A 13,150-nucleotide genomic window follows, 5' to 3' on the forward strand; every position below is an offset into this window, starting at 1 on the left:
GAACCGGGCCGTCGGGAGACCCAAAGGAAAATTGGGCCCTGCCTCAGCCGTGAAGCTCGCGGCGAATCGAACAACTGCAGGAGCACGGAGGAGGAGGACGCGATGTCGCAAGTGCGAGGCCTGCCTGCGCACAGAGTGTGGCGAGTGTCACTTCTGCAAGGACATGAAGAAGTTTGGTGGGCCTGGCAGGATGAAGCAGTCGTGCATTATGAGGCAGTGCATTGCGGTAAGCCTATTGCCTGATCGTCTTGTGCAGTGATTGAGAATCACCTTTAGGTGACAAGCCTGGAAATGTTCTGGCAAAATTGGTGCTCACAGACCACAAATGATGAAGTTAGGAGGTAGGCTAGTACAAATGCAGGCAAATAATAATAATAACAATTTACATAATAAAAATTTAATAAACATTTACAGATTTTTTAAAGGTGCTAGAAACAGGGGGAAAACAATAGTTAAAAACAATTAAATAGGGATAGAACTATCCTTATCTATTAAAACCATACAAATAACAACAATTAAAATTCACCACACCAGCCCTTTCATTAGAAGCAATCAGTTCCCAAAACCTATTAGAACAAAAAAGTCTTCACCTGCTGGCAGGACGACAAGGAGAAGGAAGCCAGTCTGCCTTCTTTAGGGAGGGGTTCCAAAGTCTGGGAGCAGTCACCAAGAAGGCCCTCTCCCACATCCCCACCAAGTGTGCCTGTTCAGGTGGCCCAGGGCAGGTTCATATGGGAAAAGATGGACCCTCAGTTAGCCTGGACCTAAGCTGTATAAGGGCTTTATAGGTCACAAGGAGCATTTTGAATTGTGCTGGGAAACAGACCAGTAGCCATTGGAGCTGTTGTAGCAAGTGAGTTATGTGCTCATATATTTATTATTATTATATATTGCATTTTAACGTTTTTTTTTTAAAAAAACTGCTTTCCTAACGTGTCTGAGTTTGCACTGAGTGTTCTTTTGTAGAACTTGAATTTCCTCACTGGAGAAAGGCAGAGAGCTGTTACCAGGATTTCTTGATTGCAAAGCATAGGAACGTAGGAAGCTGCCACAGAGCTTGATCCATATGGCTCAGCAATGTCTACCCTGACTAGCAGTGTCTCCCCAGGGCTTCAGGTAGAGTCACCCCCAGCCCTAACTTGGAGACGCCAGGGATTGAACTGGGGACCTCCTGCAGGCAAAACAGGTGCTTTACCCCTGAACTGCAGCCCCTTCCCCTTAAATGTGCTCCATTGAACAGAGCAATGGCGTTACACCTCTGGGTACAAATTCTGTTCAACCATGGACTCTCTGGATCAACTTGTCCTGTGTTGCTCCTCTATGAAACCATCACAATAATAGCTTTTCCCCTGCTTATTAGGATGGGGGGGTGGCGGGTCTGGTTAAATGAGAGATTGCACCGAAAGCAGTGTTTCTCAAACTTGGTTCCCCAGCTGTTGTTAGACTACAAGTCCCATCATCCCTAGCTAGCAGGACTAGTGGTCAGGGATGATGGGAGGAGAGCTGGACAATACCTGGTTTTCAACATCACGATGTATCACCAGCTACAGTAAAAACAGTGATATGCTGATATATCACAATGTCCGAAATGTATCTCGGCTGCTTCTTCCTCCCACGTACAGTTCCCTGTCCCTGCTAAAGAGCACAATCTTGCTGGGAAAATCTCCTGGGCGTTTTTTGGGGGCTGTCTTGAGGAGACAAGTGCCTGTTCATATCAGTGGTGCTTGCCCAAGGGTGAGTTCCAGTGGCTCCTTCGAAGCAATATCACAACTGTTGTGCAACTTTGCCTTATCTTTGTGTTCTTTTCTTCTTGAATAATCCCAGTCTTTAAAGCTACTTGTCTCTCTAGTGAGGGATTTCAGTCCATGTTCCATTATCTGATGTAGGATTTTATTCATGTGAATTACCTTCTAAAAGCATCTGCTTTTTAGAACTCTCCAAGCTGTAGAATCGGCTTACAGAAAAGGGGTGATTTATAATCCTTTCTTTTAATCATTATTGCTTTTCCACTGACAGTGCCTTTGTTTCTTTTTCTCCCCCCTCCCTTTTGTCACAAGACTTGTAACAGATTGCAGCAGCCCATGTTTGCATTTGTGTCTCTGTAATGTAAGGGCAATTAATTAAGTGACCTTCAGCACCTGAGTTGCTGGGCACAGGGATGTTGCAGAAAGCAGAAGAAATGTAGTGTCTTGTACAAAACCTGGCAATGGTCACATCCCTGAATGCTAGGAATCCTTAACTGACATCCTTGGATTATAACTAAGGCTGCAGCCTTGAATTAATTTTACAGCGTAGTTTTATACATGCCCACTCAGAAGACAGTCTCATTGAACTTCCTGGGGCTTCTTCCCAGGTAAGGGGTTATAGGATTTCAGGCTAAAAAGGTCTCGCCTGTTAAAAATAATATTTATTAAAACTGCAAATGCTACCCACTGCCCTAAAATAGGCCTCTCTAATCTGAGTGGTCTATTTTCATAAACTTAAAAAATGTAAGTAAATTTTATTATGCTGGTCAGTGTTTCATTACACTTTCGCGTATAGGCAATGTTTACGTACCTTCAATATATGCATGACCATTTATATACATGCATTGTGCAAAACCCGGAAGTGACTTGGAAATGTCATAAAGACATCACTAAAAGGGTGGAGTGTTTGCAGGTCTTTTCAATTACATGTGATTTCACCAACACTTGCAGTGCCTCGAAGCGTAACCCCTGCGTAAGCTGGGTGCTACCTGTACTTTTAAAAATGATAACTTTAGAAAGAAGCATTATCATCCTCTTCCCCACCAAAGGAGGCATGCCTCTTCAGGTATATTGCTTAATTCACTGGCTCATATTTCTGCAATTAAAAGAGCTGGTGTGGTGTTGCAGACTGTGGAACTAGGAATAGGGAAACCCACTTCAGGATCCCCTCCCGGAGTGATCTTGGACCTGACACTGTTTCCCAGCCTAGTTGTTGTGAGGATAAGTTGGGGTGGATGGGAGAAGGAGAATCGTGCCTGCACCCTTAAACTCTGGAGGGAAGGTGGCATACAAATGTAGTTGACACACCTAATTATAGCCTGTGCTTTCCAGTTAGATTATGTCTTTAGAAAGCTATATCGTGATTTCTTTTAAAAACCCAGAGCCCTAAGAATACATTTTTAAAATAACTGAGCAATATTTATTTATTTATATACTGCTTAACTACCATCTTCTCTAACCAGTGTACAGAAAATACAATTTGGAAAAGGTAATCATACTTCAGTTAAAATGTCTGCTAAAGTAAGAAAAAAAATATTCAGTAGGCACTAGAATATATATGAAACCATCTTAAAACCATCTAAAAAAAGTTTGTACCATCCAATAAAATTGGTAGAGCTGAGGTTTTATATGCCACATATTAATAGAGTGCCTGTCCTGGCCATAGCTGCAATAGCAGCCCTTTTGGGTGGGTCAGTACCATCACCAGAAGGGAGCTGAGGCTGAGAGGTGATGGCTTGCCAAAGGCAAACTAGCAAGCTTGCAGCCGAGCAACTGTGCTATTGGCTGCCACACCAGCTCTCAATGAATTATTTTTAAACTGCTTTTGTGTAAAACAGTCAGTGACTTACAAGGGACATACAAATGGAAGAGAAAACCAGGTGAAACAAAATACTAAAGTAGTAGCATTAAATAATCATATTGAAATGACAAATGAAGAGCAGCAGACATAAAGTTCCTTAAAACCAACAGATCGGTCTGAAATGCTTTGAAACATGAGCGCAAGATGATCACCAATACAGGCAATGATTGAAGTTTCCAAACTTCCACAGGTGACACATTTGCAGCAGGTTAACTATTATGGGACATGGGTGGCGCTGTGGTCTAAACCACTGAGTCTAGGGCTTGCTGATCAGAAGGTTGGCGGTTCGAATCCCCGCAACGGGGTGAGCTCCTGTTGTTCAGTCCCTGCTCCTGCCAACCTAGCAGTTTGAAAGCACATCAAAGTGCAAGTAGATAAATAGGTACCGCTCCGGGGGGAAGGTAAACGGCATTTCCATGCGCTGCTCTGGTTCGCCAGAAGTGGCTTAGTCATGCTGGCAACATGACCCAGAAAAACTGTCTGTGGACAAACGCCGGCTCCCTCGGCCAGTAAAGCGGGATGAGTGTCGCAACCCCAGAGTCATTCGCGACTGGACAACTGTCAGGGGTCCTTTACCTTTACCCTTTTAACCATTATTTTATTATCTATTGAATTTGTTCATTGCTTTATCTTGCCCAGGGCAACCCAAAGCAACTCACAAGTGGACAGATAGACCAAATTCCCTCCTAGATACATTAAAACCAAGAGAAAAAGATAAATATATATAAAACATTCACCTACTTCTAAAAGGCCATAGGCACTTAGAGGCCAAAGGACTGGTGACAGAGGAACATTTTCACCAGGTGCCTAAAGAACTGTAACGGAGGCACTAGGTGAGTCTCCCTGGGGAGGCAGGAGCCACTTCAGAAAAGGCTGTTCTCGTGTCGCCACCCTCCAGACCTCTCATGGAAGAGGCACACAAAGAAGAGCCTCATGGGATAATCACAGGGTCCAGGTCAGTTCCTATGTGGAGAGGTGGTCCTTGAGCTTTTTTAAGAGCTCACTTAATGGTTTTGGCCTTTAGAACATACTATGGCAACGGAATTCATAGACTGGAAGTCCCTCCCTCCTTGCCTTCCTTCTGCCAGCAGGTGAAGACATTCATGTTCCAACAGGTTTGGGGTAATGAAGGGGCTGGTGTCGTGCTGTTTTTATTATAATGATTGGTATGGCTTTCATAGATTTTATATGTGTGTATAGTTTTACTTTGATCCATGTTTAATGGCTTTTTAATTGTTTTTCTATGTTTTTCTGATTTTCATTTTTATATCTAAGCCGCCTTGTGCCCCATTAAGGGAAAAAGGCGGGGTGTAAATAAACATAATAATACTTAACTGTTGTATGTGTGAAGAAGCCCTTCTGCTTCACTTGCTTTAAAATGCCCTCCAGGACTGGAGTGATCTCTCTTTTCTTGATTGACAGTCAGCTCTCAGTTCTTGAGATCTTTCCTCCAGGATGCAAGAGCAGACGCACGAGGCAGGGTGCATCAGTTGGGACCCCTAGTTCGGGCTACAGAAGCAATTGGAGCAGAATCGTAGAACTGTATAAGCATAGAGTTGGAATTGGAAGGGACCCATGGGTCATCTAGTCCAACCCCCTGGAATGCAGGCAGAACTGCCTTTCTAACAGTTGCTTTCCAGAACAGCCAACTTTAAGTTGCTCAGAACACTGGCCCAACACAGAGCCTAAGTGAGCCCCGCACCACCCCAGCTCTGAGCTGGAAGAACAGGCTATGAGGGCTAGTTTTTGAATCTCCCACCTCAGCAGGAGGCACAGAGCTTGGCATGTTTTCCTGGTCTCATTTCAGAGGTTGGGAACAAGGCCCTGCCCCACCCCAGATTTGCCAGCCCCTGTTCTTCCTCTGTGTGTGATGTTACGATAACACCTTGGCGGACATAGAATCACAGAATCAGAAAGACGTTGGGCTTCTCCGGCCTTTACAAGAACCAGCCACTGAAAGTGCTGCGGGCCGAGAGGATTGGGAGGTTTCACAGGTGTCTGTGCTGATAGATTGGTGCCTGTTTCCTGATCTCTGCTCCTTTCCTCCTGTTTGTGTGTGTTTAGCCAGTGCTGCCCCACACGGCCGTGTGCCTGGTGTGTGGGGAAGCAGGGAAAGAAGACACGGTGGAGGAGGAGGAGGGCAAGTTCAACCTGATGCTTATGGAGTGTTCCATCTGCAATGAAATCATACACCCAGGATGCCTCAAGGTAAGGGCTCTCTGAGGTGGGGTCCAGAAGCTGCGTCAAAACAGGCCTTGCCTCACTGTTCCATTTGCCATGTCCTTCGCAAAATGATGGCATGTTTGGCAGCCCTTTCCTTTTACCTGCAGCCACCACAGCCTACAACCTGCCCAAACACCCACAGCTCCGTAGCCATGCATGGCAGCAAGGTCGGCCCAAGGGTCTTTGTTGCCTGAAGCCAGTAGGGCTCAGGGGAAGCCAGATGACCCTCCTGCTTCTGCAATCCTGAGCCAACAGCAAAAAGCAGAATTCTGAATACACAAGTAATGGATAGAATTGTCTGCCACAAGATGTGGTGGGCACTGGTGCCAATGGATTTAAAATAGGATTGGACAAAATTATGGAGAAGGAGGAGACTCTCAGCTATAATTAAATGTAACTTCCATGTTCAGGGGCAGTGTACCAGCTGCTAGGGACATCCGGTGGAGCATCCTTTCTGAAGATTTCTCATTGGCTGTTCTGGAGATGCTGATGGACCTTTGTCTCTGATCCAGCAGGGCTCTTTTAATATTCAGGACTTCTCTGGCATTCTCTTCTCTGCTCAAAGGGCTCTGTCTGCTAGGGTGCATAAAATGGCAGATTCTTGGATCTGATGCCTGAAAACATTAAAGGGGAAAATGGCACGTCAGCAGGCCCAGACCCAGACAGGCAGGTTTATGGCAGGGTTCTGGGCCAGCCTGCCTGTAATTACGCTTCCTTGTAATTACCCCCATATGATGAATGCCTGGAACGTCACTGCAAGGTGGTGGTGCAAATTAGTTTGCCATTCAGACAGAGGGGTATAAAGAATAAAATTGTTATTATTTGTTAGGCGCAAGGAAGGATTTCTTGGATCTGTTGTATGCTCCAACCCTCCCTTTCTAGCCTTGTTATCCTCTCCCATAATATCAGTTTGGGAAGCCTTTCTTTTCTTCGTTGTGAAGACCTCTTGATAAAGTTTATAGAAAAGACTTAAGAATCCAGGAAAATCCCCATGTGGGTGTAGAAGTAAGATTCTCAGAGACTGGGGAGAAGGGCAGGGTTTATTTGTGCTTATGCTAGTTGAAGCAGAATAAATTATATGAAAGATTCAAAATGTAGTTGACTGACATGAATTGTAAATTATCAGCACACTTTTCAAAGAGCATTTTGTTTAAAAAGTGCCAAGCCCTGCCTGCCTGTATATTGGGAGCTGATCTGTAGCTTCCTGTTGTGTGTCTTTTTCCTCCCAGGTGCGGGAATCAGACGGGGTCGTCAACGAAGAGCTGCCCAACTGCTGGGAATGCCCAAAGTGCAACCATGCTGGCAAAACTGGGAAAGTGAGTTTCACTGGAATTAATTGTGTTCAGTGGAAGGGAGCTCTGCTTTTTCCTTCCTCTTTTTTTTAAACACACGCTAAATTGCTAATATCACTGCTGAGCAAAAGCAGCTGCCAATGTGCTCAAGGTTTCTCCCATTGCTTCACAATGCAGCCGGGAGATGAGTCACTGCAGGCAAGATATCTTGGGGGGAAAGTTTTGTCTGCCGCTATTGATCTTCTCCACTGAGCAACCCCAGAGAAGTTTCAAGGAATCCCTCCCCCCAGATTATGCTCTCTGCTTTCTCCCACAAAAAATGAGAAACTGGTGACACCTTCTCTCTCTCTCTTTCTCTCTCTCTCTCTCTGTGTGTAAGTAATATAAATATAAAACCACACATGCATTAAGGACAACTCTTTTTCCATTCCATATTAACAGCTGTGAAGGTTTCAAGATTTGAAGATATACTCTGACTTGTCTTTCTACTATTATTTTAGTTTTGTTTTTGTAAAGCGACTATATATAAAACCTTCCTTATTATACATATATCTCTGTGGTGCCTAAAATGTGTTTTCCCCCCTATAGACTAATTTAACACACTTGATTCGTTCACTTCTGGCCAGAGGCAGACAAGGGGAAAGGAGGCTCAGGGTGTGTCTCTCTAACCCTTTCCGAATCCCAACCCTGTAGCTTTAACTTCCCCGGTAGAGTTTTATATATAACTGCAGTTTCATCTTGTGCAGGGGTTCAGTTCCAAGGGTTCCTCATATACTTGAACTGCCCCGTGCGAGCATCCTAACCCTTCCCACAGCTGGTGCATTGAGTGGGCCTTTCTTTGTAAGCAAGGCAGAGAGCTGGAAAGCTCTTTTCACACCAGGAAAGTGTTGCATGGATTTAATCTGTGCAAATTCAACTGTGCAAGATTGAAATCGCACAAATTAAATGTCTGCAAGATGTGATTGTACTGTATTGCACTCTTAATGTGTCCTTCCCCCTCAACCCTTGAGGGCAGGAGCTAGCGGGTGGAGCCAACTGTTGCTGGCCCTTTAGCTCTGGCTTGAGTACAGAAAAAGGGAGTCACGGAACATAACTCTAGAGAGAGCTGACAAGATTCCCTCTAACTCTATAATAATGTGGGCACTGGCCCTTGGGAAGGAATCAATGGGTTGAATTTCTGCTGCCACTTATAAGCTGTGATGCAGGGTGGAAATTTTGTGTTTCATAATATCATTAGTGACAGTAAATGGCTGCCAATTGCAAATACAGTATTTGGTGAACTTGGCCGTTTCAGTCATAATTAATATTTTTCAGCTGAACTATCCTCTTGCTTTTGCCTCTAAGTATTCCAGTAAATTTCACTGGGTGTGGATGCCAGCAATCTTTTTAAAGCTTTGTTTACTAAGTGAAATCACTTTCTAGAGGCAGGGTGGGAAGATAGTGCTGACCAGCAACTTCCATCCACATCTGGAGGGTCAGAGGTTTGCCCCCTCCCATTTTCCAGAAAACCCACGTTACTACCTATAAGCCACGACGCAAAAGCATAAGATATAAAGTTTGCTTGTGTGCTTTGTTTCTCTGGCGTACAAGCAAAAGCGCGGACCAGGGTTCAAGTACGCGTCAAACCTGCCCGGCTCTCTGCTGAAAGAGCAGAAGATCAACCGAGAGAACAAAGAGGTTGTCCCAGATGCCACCAAGCGGAAAGTCGAGTGCGAGGAGCCCCCTCGGAAGAAGTCCGATGACCATCCCAAGAAGTCTCCTGTTGACCCACTTTTGAGGAGGAAGTCTGAGGAAGTCCACCCACGGCGGAAACGGAAATTTGAGAAGCCCCAAGAGCCTGCCATGAGGAAGCGGGTACGTGTTCTGCGCGGGGGTGGGGTGTGTGTGTGTGTTATTGGGCCTCTTTGGGAGACCTTAGAGGTGGGAAGTGGCTTTGTGAGCAAGGCCTGGTGGAAATGCTCCCAGCCTGCTTGCCCACCTACGTGGATCAACGCCAGCTATTGTGTGACATGTCGGAGCCGACAAACCTGCTTGTGGGATGTTGCTGTCAGGGAGGTGTCTTGAGATAGCAAGCCAAAGTGCTGCAGCAAAAGCCATAATAATAAGGCTCGGTCTTTGAGCATTCAAACGCATGAGTGCTTCACTGATGCTACCTTGTTGCAGTACCTACAACAGCCCTGTAAGGTATTCTCCATGTTGCAGAAGTTGGGCCGTTAGGCAGAGTGGCTTTCTGAAGGCCACGGCAGAGGCAAGGAGACCAGCCAGGGTTTTCTGATTCAGTGATCCAGCCTCTTGGGCTGCAGGCTTACCTTTCAACTTGCTTCTCAGCAGACATGCTTAGGATCCAATGGTTAACCACTATTGCTAATAATTATTTGACCTCTACCCTTTCCCTCCTTACTTTAACTGTTTTATCATCATTGTTTTAAAGGCAGTTGCATCTCATTTATAGCTCTGCTCTACATGATACTAATATTTATACAACATGTCGCATAGATGTTGGGGAGATGCTGTATGAATGGTAATACATTTTTAAAAATTAACTACTCTTTAAAAACAAACTATGCAGTGCCTGCTCCCTTGTGCCTCAGGGGAAAGCAGGAAAGACTCTGGCTGTTGCTAACGATCCATTCAGTTTCTAGAATTAGGGAGGCCCGCAAATGATTAATTTCTACTTTATTTTGTTCTTTGGAAGACAGAGAGTGAAGAGGGGAGGGACCTTAAGTCTGTGTTAGAGAGCAGGTATTGCATTCGAAAGGTCCAAGGTTCAGTACTCAGCACCTCCAGTTTAGAAGAAAAGAAATAATCAAATAACAAGTGATGGGAAAGGGACCCCAAAGAGGCACTGCCAGTCAGTGTAGGCAACACTGACCTGGGATGCAATAGCTTCCTGCATTGCTAAGATTACAGCCCATTCCTAAAACAAACCTCCTTTCCTGTCTCAGCCACTAGGTGGCACTTATGGGTCTTTTCAGACTGGTGCTGCAAATCTCCCTCTTTCCTTTCCTTCCTTGTAGCTGTTTTCTTCCTTTGAAGGTGCCCTGTGCAGTCCCAACTCAATGTGCATCTTTGGGGCTGGCAAGGTCACACATTTTTTTAGTGTGTTTTTCCTGGGTGTTCTGTGGACATGGAAAGGTGAAAAAGCCCTTCCCTACATCCTGCTTTGAGGATTTCACAAGAGATCAGAGGATACCATCCATTCTCTCCATCTCCCTCCACCATCCCATCCTTGGAGCTCTCATAAATGTTTCCCATTCCATTAACATCATTTTTTAACCATTCCTAAATACTGGGTCCTGGTGCAACTGAGTGGCAAAGATTTGTGATCTAGGAAGCTCTCCGTTCAAATGTCACCTCGCCTGAAAACTCCTGAGGTAGCCTTGAGCAAGCCAGTGGTGATTTTAAGTGTCTTAACTAACAAGCGGGTTTACACAATTTAAAAAAGCAGCCTTGCCCATAGGCTTATAGTCAGCTTCATTATCTCCTTCCTTTTACACTGTAGATGTTGATGTTCATACTATACAATATTTTCAGCTGTTTAATTTTTAAAATCTGTATTCTAAGAAATAAAAACAGTAAATCATGTATTTTACACCTGAATTGTAAAACCCTTGGACTGCAGTTCTTCCTGCAGGTTACCTAAATCCCCTTGGATTCTATGGGAATTAAATAGTTCATTGGTGTACAGGATTGCAGTCCTTGGTCACTGAAACGTCATACAGAAATGTTATGTACTGTGTGTGTGTGTTAGCTAAGTTGTCTATACTAAGTCTTGTCTCTTTGCTCTCTCCCACCCCACAATCCCTTTCTGACCACAGTTAAAACTAGGCAAAGAAGAGAAGCTGTTCAGGAAAAAGGTACTACATTAAATGGTGTAGATTTCTTCCATTACTTCACTCACCTATCCAATGACTTACTGTGACTATTCTGGAAATGGCAGGTTTTGAATCTTAAATTGGGGGGAGGGGGGACGCTGGTGTGTCTTCTGCAGCTCTGCCTACACACCTGGAATCTTAGCTTTGATTAATTATTGGTTCTTGCAACATGGAGATATGGTTAGCAATGAAATTCAGTCTCCCTCCCTGCGAAAAAGAAGAGCAGGCCTGCTGTTTTACTCTGCCTCTGTGAAAACCTCGCAGGCCTATGGTAAAATGTCAACCTGAGTTAGAAAATTGTGATTTGGATGCAGAATGCCCACCATATAACTAATTTGTTGTGTGTCCTTCCTCCATCTCTACTTAGAGCATGTTTTGGATGACATTTACAGTGGTGCCTCGCAAGACGAAATTAATTCGTTCCACGAGTTTTTTCGTCTAGCGAATTTTTCGTCTTGCGAAGCACGGTGTCGGAAAAGTTTTGGAAAAGCTTCAAAAATCACCAAAAAACCTCAAAAAAGGCTACCACACCGCGTTCTATGAGTTGCTCCTCGAAGTCAAGTCGCAACTGTATTAACGGTGTTAAGAAAAAGGAAACAAACTTGCAAGATGTTTTCGTCTTGCGAAGCAAGCCCATAGGGAAAATCGTCTTGCGAAGCAGCTCAAAAACCGCAAAACCCTTTCGTCTAGCGAGTTTTCCGTCTTGCGAGGCATTCGTCTTGCGAGGTACCACTGTATAGTTGAGGGAATTTCTTGAGAATCTCAAGGCCGACCTGCACCACTGACTTAAAATTGATGGAGCTGTAAAAGCTTGGGCTGTATAATACCAAACTAAAATTCTGAGGGCTTTTTGTTGGAAGTGCAGGTGATCTTTTTAAGGGCCCAAGCTTTCTTCACAAAGCTACAGTTGCCCCTGAAAGGAAAGGACCCCTTGAAAGCAGTTTTAGTCTATAGGGTTGAGGGGTGGCCATTGCCTTTGTACTGAGCCAGAACATTCCCTTTCCAGAGGCGATCGTGGAAGGCCACAGATGACCGAGCTGCCCTGGTCAAGCCAGTCCGGCGCTTCAAGCAGGAGCCTGAGGAGGACATCCCAGAGGAGCCTCCCAGAAGCAAGGAGAGTGATCAGTCTCGCTCCAGCTCCCCCACGGCGGGGCCAAGCTCAGAGGGCGCAGAGTCCCGAGACAAGAAGAAGTTCAAGATCCGGCGGAAAACCCGCCTCCCCAACAAGGAGCTGAGCAAGGAGCTGAGCAAAGAGCTCAACCAGGAGATCCAGAAGACGGAGAACAGCCTGGCCAATGAGAATCACCAGCCCATCAAGTCTGAGCCGGAGAGTGAGAACGAGGAGCCCAAGCGGGTGCTGTGCCCCGAGCGGCCTCACCGCTTCAGCAAAGGCTTGAACGGAACGCCCCGAGAACTCCGGCACCAGCTCCTGTCCAGCCTCCGCAGCAGCACCCCCCGGGCAGCTGCCCGGCCTCCCCGCTCCCTCTCGCCCCCCAAGTGCATTCAGATGGAACGTCACGTCATCCGGCCGCCCCCCATCAGCCCGCCCCCAGACTCGCTCCCGCTGGATGATGGGGAGGCCCACATCATGCAAAGGGAAGTCTGGATGGCTGTCTTCGGCTACCTCAGCCACAGCGAACTGTGTCTCTGCATGAGGGTTTGCAAGACCTGGAACAGATGGTAAGGGGCAGCGGAGGTGTTTGCGTCTTGGTGGTGGGAAGGGAACAAGTTCTAGAGAGCAGGATTGCCAGGGCCATGACATTTGGAAAAATAAAACTCAAGAAAAGTTTCCAGTGCCACCTGCAGAATCCTGTAAATCTTGGCTTTGTTTCATAAAAGGGGGGGTTTCTAGACCTCTTGATTTCTTTTAAAAGGTGCAGGTGTGATGCTGTGGTCATATTTCTTATATCTGAGTTTGATGAACACTGATAATGGCATTGGAGAGGGTTTGGTTGGGTGTTCCAGGGAATTAACTTCCTGCTCGCTTATTTCTTAAAATCCAGTGTGATTCAGTTTCTGGAATGTTGCAGTAATTGTCCAGGTATCCCTGAAGATATAATGAGCTCCATTCATGCAAGGTCCATGAAAGGGAGCCTGTGACCCTCTAAATTTTGCTGGACCACCTTTTGCACTGTCCTTAACCAGTGCTCCCCC

At 45.6% G+C, this 13,150-nt stretch overlaps 1 protein-coding gene across 4 annotated transcripts in view; it reads left to right on the plus strand.

The window, feature by feature from the left end:
* The window catches only part of KDM2B (lysine demethylase 2B), a 96,596-nt gene that overhangs the window by 78,752 nt on the left and 4,694 nt on the right, over positions 1 to 13,150 (plus strand). For 3 of the 4 annotated variants that reach the window (XM_082204092.1, XM_082204094.1, XM_082204095.1), the window contains 6 exons: positions 2 to 226; positions 5,671 to 5,814; positions 7,059 to 7,145; positions 8,703 to 8,975; positions 10,940 to 10,978; positions 12,003 to 12,676. In XM_082204092.1, coding sequence (XP_082060218.1) covers positions 2 to 226; positions 5,671 to 5,814; positions 7,059 to 7,145; positions 8,703 to 8,975; positions 10,940 to 10,978; positions 12,003 to 12,676 — 1,442 coding nt within the window. The remainder of the gene's footprint in view (position 1; positions 227 to 5,670; positions 5,815 to 7,058; positions 7,146 to 8,702; positions 8,976 to 10,939; positions 10,979 to 12,002; positions 12,677 to 13,150) is intronic. The other variant, XM_082204093.1, reaches the window with a different exon arrangement.

Source organism: Podarcis vaucheri (genome assembly GCF_965113315.1).
Source record: "Podarcis vaucheri genome assembly, chromosome: 16".
NCBI lineage: Eukaryota > Metazoa > Chordata > Lepidosauria > Squamata > Lacertidae > Podarcis > Podarcis vaucheri.